Here is a 17,343-nt window from a genome sequence, read left to right as displayed (position 1 = left end):
TGTGTTAATGATATTGATAAAACATAAATAATCTTGCTTAAACAACCTACTATACACACTTATAAACCGTTCACTTTTTAATATCTGATACAGAAAGCATCAATTTGGACATTAAAATATTCATTAGTTATAAAATATTTAAAAACTTTATTTTTATTTCAATCTGGAAAGAAACTACTATTGATAAAGTAATCATTGATTTCAGCAATATAGTACAAAATAACCTAGTAAAATTTTATGGATTTTTTTTTCTTTTTGGTCTTATTGTTCAGCATTTGCACTTGTGGCATGCTGTCAATATCATTTTAAACTAAAAAGCCAATATGATAATAAATTCCAATGACACTTTTTTTCTTTTCAGAGAATATAATATTCTTACAATGATTGTTAAAAGAGGACCCTTTTCATGCTGCCAAACGTTTAGAAGCATAGATAAAAATTTAAATATATAAAATATATGTGATCACATCAACTCTACAGCAATATGGATTCTTTTTAAATCTTATCCTACACAGTGCCTTCTGGAAGATACTTTAATGCACAAATCTCACCCTCTTATCCAGAATATAAACCATCTCATTCTCCTGTTAAAACCAAGAGGCCATAATTCTTTGGTCATGACATTATAGTCTAGTAAGATGGGTGTGATGTCACAGAGGACTATGACCCAATTACAGGATCAACCAGGAATATGACATTGTGCGACTTGAGAGAAATGTGCTCTACAGATCCAACCCAAGGGTCAGATATCCCAAGATGAAGTCAACCTTTCATATTGACTTTAGTGAGACTTTACACTAACTCATTCTACCTAGACATGGAATGTAGTATCTTACAAAAGGAACATGAACATTGTGAATAGATTTTTGTTACTTTTATCTTCAATAACACAAAACAAACAAATTGTTTTAAGCTTCTAAAAATGGACAGAAAACAAATAACTCATGTGATGTACAATATTTAGTCACAGTGAACCCTGGTCTCCGCAAATCATTTCAATAGAAGAAGAAAAGTTCTCCATAAAGGTAGTACATGTACAAGACATATACATGTTTAATCATCCTAACTTATTGGCATTGCTAAAGATATTTACCCTGATCCAGTAATGTAATCCATGTCAAGAAGGCTACTTCTATGTGCAGATGCCCCTTGCATTTATCTTTATTCTAAGTAATGATCAATGTAAGTAACGATCAATGCTTTCAAGAGTCTCACGTCCAAATCCATTGGTCAATATGCAGCATTCTTGCATATTTTATGCACTGCAAAGCTAAACTAGCAAGCAGAGTTGCCAGCTAAATTATAATCTGTATGGGAAGGGTGAGGTGACTCACTTCCAGGCATCTTCTTCCTACCACTAGTTCTCTTTAAGGAAAGTGAGCACAAGGGTTGTGCAAATATTTGATTTAGAGATTTGATCTAGATGCATTTTAAATTATCTGTTCAAATAAATTTAAAATTGACTTTATTTTTGGAAATCATTTGAAACACTAAACTGGATCAAACTGACAATGTGGACTGAATCAACAATTAAAATCAGTTTTCTAATCCATGCAGCTGAACAGTGTTTGGTGGGAATGTTCCTTGTGCAGCATCTGTTTTCAAAGGTTTTTAGAGGATATCCATCAAATAGCACAATCAATTTTCCAGCCATATGAGAGAGGCTGGTGTAAGTGATTTTGCCCATCTTTCTAAATAAATCAATATTTATGAAATCTGTAATTGACATTTTGTGTACTAACAAACACACTTTTTTTAAAAAAAAGTGCAGAATAACCACATTGAGCATCCAAGAAAATACTGTTTTATCTGCATTATTTGCACTTAGATTCTAAGACTTTTTATAGGAAATGCATCTACTGAATCCACGTGAATCTTTATTTAATGACTTCAGCCCTAGCACCAGTTTGTGTTGAATATTTTACTGTTAAACCAAAAATGTACATCCACATGCTTTTGTAAAGAGATTAAATTGGCCAGATGAGAAAATAAATATATATATGTAACACAGAAAAAAGTTAAAAGAGTACACAGTTAAAACATTTCATACATATTTGCATTATTTGAAAAAGTGTATTAACGTGGGTTTTCTTTTAAAGAGATGTGGAAAATATTTACATCTTACTCTTTTTCTTGGTCCAAAAGAATCCTCAGAAAAGGTGCATGCCTTCATTTCCGTGGGAGACATAGACTGGGGTCTGATGGAGGGTACTATTTAAGTAAGCTTTCTCCCTAGGTAGTTCTTCACCAGAATTTAGATTCTAGCAACTACCTTTCTAGAAAGGTAGTCCGACAGTGCAGTCTTCAGGAATGTATGGAAGATAATCCCCATGGGCATATCATATTGCAGTATCCCAGAAAACAGTTTGTTGCTTGGAATATGGAGGAGGGCTGTATTTCTTGGTTCCTGTGCTTTTTTTCCAACTTGGCAAGATGGGCATGCTGTCTTGTTTGCAAAGTCCTTTCTCTGATTTCTGTCGTGCCTTGATTTCTTTGCACAGACAACGTTTTTTCTCAATCATTTCCAGCATCGTATGGTCTCCATGTAACCACTGCATGCATGTCACCTATTTAAAAAAAGGCACAAGATTTAAACATGGTTGATGAATGGTATTGGCCTCGAGTAAAATCAGGAAACAGTTACTTGAGGAAACAAAATATTTAAAACAGTGAAATAAGATAAAGTGAAGGACAACATATAGAAAAATGATTTCAGATGTATAAATGGGTAGCTGTAATTTTCCAGTCTTCATGTCAATATTATTTTAGATTAGCCTTCCCCAAACTGAATCCTTCTGACTTCAAGTCTCATGAATCTATTGATTGCAGTACTGGGAGGTATGGTTAAAAATGAATCTAGATTGTAGTGTAGTGTAGACCAAGAATTTAATAGAGTAGAGTAGAGTAAAGTAGAGTAGAGTAGAGTAGAGTAGAGTAGAGTAGAGTAGAGTAGAGTAGAATAGAATAGAATAGAATAGAATAGAATAGAATAACAGTTTTGGAAGGGACCTTGGAGGTCTTCTAGTCCAACCCCCTGCTTAGGCAGGAAGCCTTATACCATTTCAGACAAATGGTTATGTTTCAGACAAGTGATTTTATATACATACATACATACATACATACATACATACATACATACATACATACATACATAATTCATTATACACAAAATCTGAACTAAAATAAATAAGACTACAGGAGAGAGAATGCCTGTTTGAAAAATTTTGCACTGGAAAGAAAATGCATGTTGCTAAACCATAATATGTTCTAAATGAGTTTGGGCAAAATATCTGCCATAGATAGAATATGATGTATTTATACATAAAAAAACAATTAACAGAATTCAGTGTTTGCTCCTAGTAGCACAGGTATCTAATTCATTTGACAGTTATGTCAGATTAATTGTTGATATTTGTACAACCAAACAACTTATCTGAACATTTCAGGTATCACATGTATTTAATGGAGAGTTACCAAAACTTTCCTTCAAAGAGTGCCCAGCTGCAGTATAAATTATCATATGTTGTGTTAATTGGCTTAAGCGGTCCAGTTGGTCGGCGTGTATGTAACTAACAATAAGAATTATTTGTTTTTCAAAAATGAGCACACAGAATCTTCAGAATGAAAATGTATTAAACACCCCCCCCAAGTAATGCTGTATATAAATATTGCTATTTACTCTGGGGATAAACTAGTAAGGTAGGACTTACCTATAGCTGCATGTGCTGCAATGAAAGTTCTCAGTTTAATATATATTTATTTTACTGTTTTTCCTGTATTGGGGTATAAATGTTTGTAATCTGAACTCCATACTGACTGGAATTTCTTTTAGGATTCTACTCTCTCCCTTTTCTCTCCCAACCATATCTTCATCTTCACCATATTAGTCATGATATTTTACCAAGGTTTTATTCTGCAAAAAAATCTATATCACAGGACAATTACACAATAATGTTAAAACTAATTTGCTGGAACTTTGTTCCCAGTGTTGATTCCTCGATTTCCCAATTGTTTTCCTGTTATGAGCAAAACATTTCTGAGTCTCCTGACTCAGAAAGCTCTGGCTTCTGATGATTCTTGCTTGAGTTCTCAAAGTAAAGGAACAACCTACCCAAGTTTTTAAATTTCAGACACCATAATTCAAACAAGAAATTAAGTATTAGCACAAAATATTTCTTTGCTTATAGTGAAGTGTTATCTACTTATAAATATTCTCCACATTAATGCTGCAAATGCATGTAGACAGCCATATCTTAACATGTAATTTCAATCTTTTAATGTATAATTAATCAGCCAGGTTCACTGATTAGCTGATTTAATTTTATGTCCAGAATCATGCTTTTATTGCTAGTTCATTGCAATGAAATGTTACTTCATACTGTCTGAATTTCAAGGTATGATTCTTTGTTATCTTCAGCAGTAAAATCATTGAAAATATGTCATAAAACAATTACCCTTCACTAGCTGTAGATAAACATGCAAACACAAAGCAACTTAAAAATATGGAAACACTTCTGGATTGTATGAAGTAAATAAACAAACACCAATTCAGAGAAAATGTGGAGTTTAGTGCAACAACCATATTTGAGTTGCAAAAATCTGGGCAATTGACAGTAAAGTGTTACAATTTTCTGTACTTCTTTGTTTAGAAGTTGATGCCAACTAGAGTAACACAGAAGCCCAATAAATAAATAAATTAAATACTTTCTCTGACTTCAAACCATAAGAATGTGCCCGGAATAATTTTTTAAATTTAGTGGTGCAGATCTCTGCATTATGTCCCAGGCATGACCTTGAGTCAGAAATGATGGAAATAGAGTATGAATAGTTACAATTAATCACTAACTAAAGTTATCTTATTTTCATGTGGGACTTGGCTTCGTGAACTTTTGATAACATTTGCCAATCATTTGTTGAAAATAAGATGTTTACTTACAGTATACAATACAACACAATAGCAGAGTTGGAAGGGACCTTGGAGGTCTTCTAGTTCAACCCCCTGCCTACAATAGCAGAGTTCTACTATTCTACAATAGCAGAGTTGGAAGAGTTAGAGAAAGAGAGGGGGGAGAGATCCTTTGCATTTTCTCATAGCAGTTAATGTTGCACATTGTGTTTATACTATTGATAATTGCATGAGTACTGGAGACAACATTCTCATGCAGTTAAAAGTAGTGCACAAGAGCATTTCTCTGAATTATATTTTGGAGAAGAAATGCTAATTAGTTGATTACAATATTAGTCCTTTTATATTAATTCAGGATAGAGACATTTGCATTATAAGATGCAATAATTAAATCCTATTAGAATCCATTTTTATAAACACCTGTTATCAATAAATCAATTTGCAATTGAAATTTTAAAGACTAAATGGAATAAGGAACATGTACAAAAATGGGAAACAGTTTTAATATTAAAAATCTAGATAGATATTTGATTACAGTTTATTCAATAAAAGTTAATATTTCAGACATTAGATACCATTATGTTTGTATTAAAAAGAAATTAATAAATCCTTGTATTACTGAAGACGAATCAAGAATAACACTTCATTTGAATATTGTGTTTTTGCAATATCCTAAAATTATTGTGTTATAAGGAGGTAAAGATATAAATTAATTTGATTCTGAAGCAAAGTTTAATATTGTCAAATATTCTTTTTAGCTCTATTGACAACTGTACAATAGAAGAATTTGTATCGGAAAATGATTTGCTTATCTGAATAACGATGGCTCATCAACTACTTGAAAGAAAGTCTTCTCACTTGTAATGGTCTTGATGTGTTTGCTTGCTTGTTAAGTTTTCTTCTGTTATTGAAATGAACAAAGTATATGGGAATCGTTGGACAATATATTATCCAGTCCTTTAGGATACTAAAACTTAGCTTGGACAAGGCTGTGGATGCTCATCAAGAGAGATGCATATAACATTAAGTTTGATATCCTTTTGGTATCATAGTTTTTTTTTAACTTATTCTGTTTAATTATTCTGGATTTCAATCTCGCTTTGGAATTTTGCTGTTTGTTAAAGTTTTTAATGTGAATTTTTAACAATTTATTATGTTTCTATTTTGAATTTTTTTTAAAAAAAGATTGAAATGAAGGGAATAAAACGAAGTTTACCAGACAAGATTTTCAAATCATTTTTGTCATCTTAAAAGCAGGGTGTTTTCTTAAGTAAATTGGGGCACACTTTTTAACAAAGAAAATTTATTTTCTAAGTTATTAAAGTTGTAGGCATTTGCATATGGGGTGGGGATGATGACCTAATTGTCATGATATCATCACACAAATATTGTGACTTATATACTGTTCTTATTCGTACTACAAGACCATGATGCATAAGTGGATGTTTTGACATCATTATTGTTTGTCATGAATACTGCTGTTTAATGCATCATGAATTCACAGAATAACACTGACTAGAACTGAAGCAGCTTCTTGAATGACAGGCAAAATATTTTCAAAGGAAAAAAAGTCCAATTGCTTTTTGGAGAAAGCATATTTGAGACAACCATCTCCTGGATGATGGGGAATCTCCATAGAGATTCAGTTTATAATATACTGTGTATACAATACACACTGATTTTGTACATTTCATTTCCAAACTTCCTGAAAATATTTTCAGTTTTAGAATGATGTTCAAGCACTTTCCAATGTAGAATTTTGTATCATAATGACTGCTTCAGCATTCAAGAATTATCAAATTGTTCATTAATCCCTGGAATGAATCTCATTCAACTGATAAGGACTTGGGTTATGTTTCCCACATTTGAATTCCACAATTGGTTTAGTAGAATATTTTGTCATAATTTGTATTGTTCTTGGTTTCCCAAATCCATTCCTCTATGCTATTCTAAAAATTAAATAATTCAATAATCTAGAGACTACATCTAATTTTCTGAAGCAAGTCATCAACAGGATTTAATCCAGAGATGGAAGATCTTGTGCTGTTGTTATGTTTTGAATAAAGGCAAATATATTTGTCTGAGGATAATGATGCAAGATCAAATCTGGGTCAGTCGCTTGGACCAGAGATTTACTCTTCCAAGCTTCCATGGGCTCCAGCAAGAGTCTGAAAGCTTGGAAGAGTAAATCCCTGGTCCCTGTGACTGATCCATATTTGATTTTGTTATATTGTATGAATGTGCATCCGTGTTGTTATATTGTGTGTGCGCCTTTGGATGGATAGATGGATGGATGAGTAGATGGATGGATAGATGGAGGGAGGGAGAGAGAGGGATGGATGGAGGGATGGAGAGATGGATACTCCTTTTCTCTCATACCACCTATCTCACTACCTCTTTTTGTGAAGGTTTGGCCTCCTTCCAGCAAGAAAATACACGAGATTGCAATAATTGATTGCACAGTTCTGAAAAACCATCAGTCTACCTGTAAAAAATCCTGAAGGACAAATAATATAATTAACATTCACGGAATGGAAATTATTATCCTTAAAAAGTAAGTCTGCTTTATATTAGTACTGATGGTTCCTAATAAAGACTGGGAGACTTCAGAGCAATAATGTGCCCACTATGAAGTGTGATGTTACTGATTATCTGCAGGTCCAATAAGTAGAACATGGACACTGGCTGGCCAAGCTTTTATCTAGGGCCTTTTGGTGTCCTGTTGGAGGAATGAGGTGTTGAAATAAAATTACAGAAAATGCTCAGGGCAAAATATGCTGTATATCACTATGGAAACATATTAGTAGGGCAACAGCTACTTTTCTAAATAATATTTACTTAGTGAGTTACTATGGAAAGAGATAGGCTGGGGATTGTGACAAATTCCATCACATTTAGATACATTTTTGCTCAATATTGATATAGTCTACCCAAAGTGCTAAACAGTGACAAATGATCCCAAATTCAAAATTAGCTTGGTAATTATGTTTGTTTTATTATTGTTTTCATTTGGATTTGTTTTTAACTTGCCTAACAGTTTCTGAGTTTTTGGGATGTCAATACAATACAATAGCAGAGTTGGAAGGGACCTTGGAGGTCTTCTAGTCCAACCCCCTGCCTAGGCAGGAAACCCTATACCATTTCAGATAAATGGCTCTCCAACATCTTCTTAAAGATTTCCAGTGTTGGGGCATTCACAACTTCTGGAGGCAAGCTGTTCTACTGATTAATTGTTCTAACTGTCAGGAAATTTCTCCTCAGTTCTAAGTTGCTTCTCTCCTTGATTAGTTTCCACCCATTGCTTCTTGTTCTACCCTCAGGTGCCTTGGAAAATAGTTTGACTCCCTCTTCTTTGTGGCAACCCCTAAGATGTCTATACAACTACGTTTCTTTTTCTTTTTTCATCCTGAACTGTCAGAGAAGAAAGAGGAATTACAATGGCTATCTGTTGAGGATATCAGTGATATTCCTGAGATTATGGTTCCTTGATTTTCATGTTAAGGCATTCTTCATTTCTCCTAGTTCTTAGGAAAAGTAATAGCATGCAATCGGTTAGTCAACCACAGGTAAAATATGTAATGAAGTGTTAGCCCAATGAAGCTGAAACTAGCTTCAAGTTAAACAATGATCAGGCCAGACATTTTTTGTTTTTATTTAAAATATAAAAATGCTTAGCTATAACAATATGCTGAATTGTTTGAATAATATTTCTGTCTTTTAAATGATACAGCAAATAATTCCATAAATTATATGCTACTAAAACTGTCCTGTTTGTGTGTAACCTTTAAGCAAGCAAAACAGTGGATCATAGCGCAATTATTTTTGAACCAAGATACTTCAGAGGGGCTTATTTACAGAATGCATCCAAAATCCATGATTCCCATAAAATTTGGAAAACAATTTATGGCAGAAAAATTATCATAAAACATTTTATCACATAATACAAATGTCATAAAACATTTTATCATATTTTGACACACAATATCAACATTTTTTTTCTGTGGTTAGCTCCTGATGTTTCACTCTGCCATACAGTTCAAATCAGGCTATTTTCAGGGCAGATATGTCTCTGAATATTTATCTATATTTTAAAGAACTTGAAGGTGGTACATTAGCAGCTGTGCCACTGTGGAAAAAGTCAATCTTCTAGTACTTGCCAGCTCTTTGGCTAGTGCGATCTGCAGCATGTCCATTCTACTCCAGCTGGTTGGATAGATTGAGGCTCTTGGGAGAATACAATCGCAGGTGAGCATGACCCGGAATGCTCATTAGAGCCTCAAATCCATAGCAACTACTAAGAATTTTCCCATATTATCCCAACTCATGGTAGCAATTTCCCTCTTCTTTTTAATCTACCAACTAAAACCCAATTAGTAGGTCTTTCTATGTGATAACTCTGACTATGGCTAAGGCTGACTATGGCTAAAAATGATTAAGAACAAAGCCTCGCATGGAAGCTATAAGCAGTATTAATATAAGTAGCCAGTCTTTGTCCAGGCACAGGTATTTATATAATAGCAGAATAAATGATACATATTACGGCATATTATGCACTGTGTCAAGTTATAAATTTTTATTAATGTGTGAATTGGTTTGTTATTTTTCTGTTCTGTTATCATTTGTTTAGTAATGGGATATCATAGAAATAATGTAAAGTAATGAATATATACATTCTCTCAAGAAGGTGCCAAGTGAAATCCTTAGTTTGTTGTTTCTGTGCTGATTGTCTCCTGATGTCATGTGTGCTTTCTTTATCTGAAAATCTCATCAGGACTACTTTGGTCTTGCTGGTCTTAATATTTGTTTTAAATGCATGTAGGTTTTTTCTTCAGGTCATCTGAGAATATATGTGAAACACCATTCTGCAGGGAGCTTAATTGATATGGTCTGAATTTAAAGGGTTATTGTAGAGGTTTAAAAAAATAGAAAAGTAATCATATTTTAAAATTCTCATTTAAAATACACAAAGTTTTATTTTCATTGTTCAACAAGACAAAATGAAGATTATAAATTATCAAAAGTGAGTGCTGGCATCCATACTTGATTATAACTTGCATACTACATATAATGTATATGAAGAATTCAAACATTTCAATGATAGACTATGAAGAGACACATGTACATATACAGATATATAAACAAACTATACATACATACATGGGTGAATAGATATACATAATTATGGGCATACAGTATACAGACAAAGTACTATACAAGTGCCATAAGTGCAATATACTGTATAAGGCTATACAAACATTTGAGGGAATCTGATGAAATCATGATCACCATGGCAACAAGGCTAGAGCAGTCTGTGATGTAACAAAGTGATGGTGATAAAAACAGAATCTTTTCACAGTATGCTGTGTAGTGTCTCCCTCTCTCACACACAGATAAATACAGAAAATCCACTGTATTTCCATATCAAAATGATTTAAAAAAAACCTGCTGTATTTCTTAACAAAATGGAAATGTATCTGAGATGAAACAACTGATGTTCTATTTATATCATATTCTCAATTGGCTCTTTATTTTCCTTAATAAGACAGGGGACAGGGCACATGATCCCATTTTTTAAACAAGCTTCGGCTTTATATCAGTTTTTATTCTTGTGTTCTTAAATGTATGAATAATATTCTACAAAATTATTGCCCTGAGTTAAACATAAAGGTACACCAAAAAAGAAAAAAAAGGCACAGCATTTCAAACAGAGGTGGGAAAAAGGAATTTGTCTGAAAGCAATTCAACAATATTGTGGGAAGTCATTTATTTCTTATCTTGCTAAAAAACAACAACTTCAAAATGCAAGCAACCTAATTTTCAATCTTCGTTTTGTAAACGACAATACTTTAGACTGTGTAAAAAAGGAAGTCTTAAAGCATCGCTTTGCCAAAGCAAATTAAAAATGGGTAATGCACCTTAATCAGCATATTTTGATTTTTTTGGGAAAAAATGATTCCACAAATGAAAAATTTCACTTATCCAGGAAGTTAAATCTGACCTCAAATTAATCAATGAAACAATATACCTACATGGTCAACAACAATAATCTTAATAAGCTGCAATTCTTTACACATTTATTTAGTTGAATTGAATCAATAGGACTTATTCTAAGAAGATATTCCTATAATTGCACCTTTAATTATTATACATTGTTTCAAGATTATATCTGTGGGTATATATGCATATTAGGTTATAAGTCTCCTAGCAAAGCATATATCTATATAAACATTTATGAACAGAAAAAAAATCTAAGAAAGTGTGATTGAAATTATTTTAAGATTGTATACTTTACACAACTGTATTTAAGGTTATCTAGGGCTGCACTATAAACCATGAAGAAGAAAAAGATTGAAGAAATTGAATAAATATTACTGAAAGGCCAACTCAGGGTTTAAACATTAACTTGTTTTATACTCTGAAGAGTTGCTACTTATGATAAAATATTATCTGTGATTCCTTGCTGTATATTGTCATAGAATATTCAATTAATTGTAACTTAAAAGAAAAGGAGACACGCCATAGATTCCAAAGAATAGTTTTTCTAATAAAAAAATTGATGGATTTCTGTCATTGACAAAAGGTTAGGCATAACAGGATAATTTTCTAAAAATGCTTTTAAAATATTTATTAATTGGAGGTAATGGGTAAAAATTAGCCAATATTGCTGTCCTTTCTAATCTCCATGTATCCATTTAAAGATCTGAAAAATGGCTTATAAAACAACAAAGCTGTGAGTAAATAGGCTACCTTTACCTCATGAGGAACCCCCCTAAAAAGGTTCATGATCATATATGCCACATCTACATGCAGACAAATTATGCTACAAATATTGTTGAAACTGAATTGAAGCCAGCCCACTCCCGCTCCAGGGCATAAGTTCCCTTCCATTCAGTGGCTCAGTCTTAGAATCATGTCTGTTGTGTCTCTAATTTGTTGGTTGATAAAAACTACTATCTGAAATTGATTTAAATCTTTAGATATTGTATCTTGCTGAGATTGAATAGTTAGAAGTGCAGAAGCAGAAGTTAAGGAATCACAGGATGCTTACAAGTAGTTTAATAGCTATTTCTATGCATTCTTATTCTCACCCACACACCTTTTCTGTCTGCAGTCTTAGGTATGTGCTGAATTCTTGTTTTCTTGTAATATTGCAATTTATACTGTACGGTTATCCCACTTCTGTCCTTCAAGAGCCCCCAAAGTTATGCTAAATATAGCAATTTTCAAAACATTTGCATTCTACTTTCTCTTGTTTCCAGTTTCTATCTGACTGGCTAATCATAAATCATTTCAGAGGCTTCTGTGGGAATTCTTATAACATTTTCACAATGCCATAGATTTGCATGTGGCCGTTCTTTTCTACCGTGAAATTCTTGTTCATACCAGCTTGAAATTAGTCTCAGTTATCTTTATAATCTATATTTCCAGATTTTCATATGATGGACAATTGCAGGTGTAATATTAGAATTCAAAGGACTTGCAATCCAAAGATACATGGGAGAAGTGTACATTATTATTTCAACAACCAAAGTAGCCCAGCTTTCTTGTGTATGAAACTCTATTTAGTTCTTTTTTAATCATGTCCATTTAAAGATGGCAACATTCAATCGTAGTGCATTCCTCAAAATTTAATGTCTTCAACATATACAGGGAAAGGGGATAGGAAAGACTCCAAGAACAGACCAGCTGTTCATGCTATCAATCAAAATATTGGTGATGTATTTTTATGAGTTGTAGAAATTTGCTTTATTAGACCAGCTAATTGTTAAGAGGGCTCTCCTGGGACACCCAGCAACCACATCTTTATCTGCATGGCAGACAGTATTCTCTATGTGCCAATATTAGTCACACAATTCCTAGTTGTTACATAAAAGGAGAATCAGCTTATTCTATTTTAAAATGAGACGGGAAGTAGAGGAAAGGAAATCTATGTTGACACTTTTATGAGGAAACATATCTAAATTGGGATCAGTTGAATAGAAAACTATAAGGTAGTTAAATGCTTGCTGCTGTGGTTGGAAGCAGATTTTAAAATGTTAGGTTAAAAACTAAAATTTTAGTGTACAAGCAGTTGTCTTTGGGGGGGGAAGTAGATAGTATTAAAAGAAAAAAGACCAATTGCTCCCTCTCGTGGTTATTCAAAATATTGTATAATATCTTCTAACATCATAGAACCTTAATTAAAATTACATTGAGATTCTGCAAAAAGGTTGGGCAGATTCTAAATTTTAAGAGTATATAATTATTATGTTAAGAGAATTTTAAGGAGCTCAATCACAAATTTATGCCTGAACTATGTCTGAAATGATAACCTTGCTTAATGGGTGGGTTCTATACATATTGCTAAGTTCTAATAAATATATATATTTGGGTTTCTGTCGTGATAGACTCTTGTGATGAGCCGATTGACAGATAATGGAAGCTGTTAGCTATATATAGTGTCACAACCCCTGGTAAGCCCCAATTATGGGAGGAAGCTAACAGCTTCCATTATCTGTCAATCAGCTCATCACAAGAGTCCATCACGACAGAAACCCAATATTTTTACTGTTGCCTTTGTTACACATTTTGTGTTATATTTGTTTTTGTTATTTATCAGCACAAATATAACACACACACACACACACACACACACACACACACACACACACACACATATATATATATATATATATATATATATATATATATATATATTTAAAGTCACAGCCCCTGGTATGCCGAAATATGGGAGGAAGGTCACACTTCCACTCTCTGTCTTCGGCTCATCACAAGAGACCATCCAGACAGAAACCCAATATTGTTTTTACTGTTGCCTTTTTGTTACATTTGTTATATTTATGCTGATAAATAAATAAAGGGAGACTAGTATAGATCTATTTCAAGCTATTTAGCTCTCATCAGCTAGCCATACCCATGTTAGGAATCGAACCTGTGCTCTTAACACATCTGCCCAAGAGGCAATAGAGCACAGGTTCGATTCCTAACATGGGTATGGCTAGCTGATGAGAGCTAAATAGCTTGAAATAGATCTATACTAGTCTCCCTTTATTTATTTATCAGCATAAATATAACATATATATATATATATATATATATATATATATATATATATATATATATATATATATATATATATACACACACACACACACACACACACACACATATATACACACACACATACAGACATACATACATGTGATTCATCATGTTATGTGGACATGTGTTTTATTGTATGTTGTGAAATGAAAATCTATATTACAGAGATCAGCAAAAATATGAAAATCCAGTCTAAAACAAAGACAATAAGATGTGACAATATGATGGAAATATCAAAGACGGGTATAACCAAATTCATTAATTTTTTTAAAGATATTCCAGAAAACCCACTAACTGGTTATATCAAGAAAATGTGTCATGTTGCCACAATGAATGGTGCTTTATTTAATACTGTAAGTAATAGATTGTGATATATAACTCTATGGGAATTTTTTTTCATCTTAGGTTTTATCAGAGGGACTTATTCTTTGCAGCTGTTTCACATTTTTAACCCATATTGATTCTGTTATACAGATTCTGTAGAACTATCTGTAGTACTACGGATAGTGAATTACTGTCTCTTTCCTTTTCTCTTGTCTTGACTCTCATCTTCTGACCCAACAGATTTCTCTATGAAGTTTTCTTTAGAACATTTCAGGAAGATCAGGCTGTATTGATAATGAACTGATTAGGTTTTCTTCATTGCTTATGGCACCACCAAATTTCACATTTTCACTCCATATTTCTGAATATTTAAAAGAAACCATAAGCTTTTTTCATTGTTGTCTGAAGTAATAAACAAGTACAGGTAATCCTTGACTTACAATCACATGACCTTGTCATAAATATGAGTGAGTTTCCAAGCATCAGAATTCACATGACCATGGGGATACTGCAATAGACGTAAGTGTGAAATATGGTCGTAAGTCACTTTTCAGTGCCATTGTACTTCTGTATGGGCACTAAATGAAACTGTTTAGTTGAAGACTACCTATACTGTCTTTCTTCAGGCTACCTATTGCTTCAGCTGCAGGGATTCTCAAGTAACCAGTATTACCACCAGGCATTGTGCTGTGTGTTTGTGCTGGCAAAAGCCAATTAATCTGGGTTGCTAGAGTGAAGTCTACTTATCCTCTGTAGATATGGCTAATTATAAAATGAAAAGTAGGACAGTCACACACACCCTCTTTAGCCACTCCTTAATAAGTGCAGAAACTCCATTCATAACAATTTATTTGAAATTCTTGTCTCATTGAAGCATTTTTAAAGGAAAGTATCTTTTATAAAATTAAATAAAAATAGGAACAAAAAAACCCCCAAGCTTATTTTTCTGCCATAAACCAGTTAAAAACATCAAAACTTAAGTTAAAGAGAAATTGACTTATTCATTAATCCAGATAGAAAGCTTTTGGATTCTTGATTCTTAAGGGAATGAGCTGAATCATACAAACTCAGCTACATTTTTTTCAAATCCAATTTCTTTAGGTTTCTTATTTTTCAGATGTTTAGTTCATCTCCTATTTTCACATCAGTTTGCAATTCTTTCTATGCAAATGTAGATGCATTTCTATGCATATTTCTCTTAATATGTATATGTTCACTGAAGATTTCCCTCCTAATAAAATGCCTCTTAGATATGTTTCCAATCATTCTTTTCAATCTAATTTTAGCATCTCTAGCAATTTTTGCATATTGCAATATGCATATTGACTGGCAAAAAGAATGCATATTCAGAATAGAAAAATTATAATTTTAAAAACTGAAAGCTGAAGTAAAAGTGAAATTGATCAATAAGTTAAGATTTCTCATTTCCTTTCAAGGACCTCATTTTGTATTGTAAAGGACAGTTACCTTTAATTTTTACAGTTATTTTTAGGCCCAGGTAGTTTTACTTCTCTTGGCATTGCTTTGCTAGAACTAGTATTTATTAAGAGCATGCGATTCTACTTGTGCGACTATTTGATAGAGATCATTGCATTAGTTCAATTTGAACTGTTGGTTGAATCATTCAAACTGGAACAATTTCTTTCATAATGATTTGGAGTATAAAAGTGCACATGGGCATGTGCAAAGAAATCCATATCAGGTCAACTCAATTTAACTCAGTTTGGATACACTGAATATGAATTTAACATTTATATTTAGAATAAGCATTTTAGTTGAGAAAATTGATTCAGTATGGAGATTTAAGCTAATTTGCTTTCAACTGAAACTCCAAATCAAATATTCACACACCCCTAACAGTCATGCTGTTCAGTGAAGCATTTGACAGTTTCAGTAGCCACTGACACATATATCAATAGAATTAGAAAACAGCAGGAATGAAATTCCCTGCTGCTTTTACAAATGAATCCCACTTCCCAAAAGGCACTTACAGAATAATTCTCAAAGTGTTAAGTACTAAGTCAACCTTGGCTAAACTCAAAAAGCTATGTAGGGTCAGACATGGTTGCCATTTAAATGGAAGCCATGAGAAAGTCTTATGGTTATAGCTTTGATAAGACTCTAGAAGAAGAATTCCAGAAGATTCTGGCAAATCCCTTGCCAAGAAAAACACATGCTGGACTCAATGGAGATTTTGAGTTTTAAGATCATTTTTGCTCAGTTTCCCCCCAACCCTGGCATCCTCTAGATATGTAGATTTAATTCTCAGAATTTTGGCAATGACTATGATGGCTGAAAAATTCTGCAAATATAAAGAGAGTTTAATTTTTTAAAAGCTACTCTTCTGATATGGTATAAGATTGATTCTTTGAATGGGCTCATATTTCCATTGGGCATTTGGTTCCAGAAATACTGTCAGACTGGTGAAGGTCTTTAATTACTCAGTGATGGGGAAATAAAGAATCTAAAACCTCTAAAACATTGTTTTTGCTTCTTAGAAATTCCTTTCCCAATCCTGGTTGCAGTTGGTATTTTCATGTCTCTAAATTAAAAACCATTCAGTGCTTTTGTCCAGCACAATATGACTGCTAAAAGAACCTGTGCATTCAGGTGCAGAAGAATAGAGGTGCCTCCTTCTTTGAAAGTGGAGGGAGAAATAACATTTTTAAAACAGCTATAATAAAATTTGAATATGAAAGAAGTGAAAAGCCAGATAAATTATTCTCTTTAGAAAATGTGGTTTACACCTCAGAAATATAATAGGAAAAGCAGCACTATTCATGTGGATGGTGACTTTTAAATTATGATTAATGTTTAATTATATTCAGATACTCTTTAAACTTCTAGCTCAATAAATTATTCCTGTAGTACCATGGTGCTCTTGTTAGTAGCGATAGTATTGTAAACAGCTGCTTGAAAATTTAGAGTCAGTTTTATGAATCGTATTCATTTCTGTAATACATTTCTCTCAATATACACATTTTCCTATCCATTTTTCTTAACAAACATGT

General features: G+C 32.9%; 1 protein-coding gene across 1 annotated transcript in view; it reads right to left on the bottom strand.

Annotated features, from left to right (window-relative positions):
* Positions 1–2,339: 2,339 nt before the first annotated feature.
* Positions 2,340–17,343, bottom strand: part of NYAP2 (neuronal tyrosine-phosphorylated phosphoinositide-3-kinase adaptor 2) — a 133,542-nt gene continuing 118,538 nt past the window's right edge. Inside the window, exon 7 of the mRNA XM_032225678.1 lies at positions 2,340–2,567. Coding sequence (XP_032081569.1) covers positions 2,340–2,567 — 228 coding nt within the window. The remainder of the gene's footprint in view (positions 2,568–17,343) is intronic.

The sequence above is a fragment of the Thamnophis elegans genome, chromosome 10 (assembly GCF_009769535.1).
Source record: "Thamnophis elegans isolate rThaEle1 chromosome 10, rThaEle1.pri, whole genome shotgun sequence".
Lineage (NCBI taxonomy): Eukaryota > Metazoa > Chordata > Lepidosauria > Squamata > Colubridae > Thamnophis > Thamnophis elegans.
The sequence above is the reverse complement of the archived record's forward strand: the minus strand, read 5'-3'. Positions and strand labels throughout refer to the sequence as shown.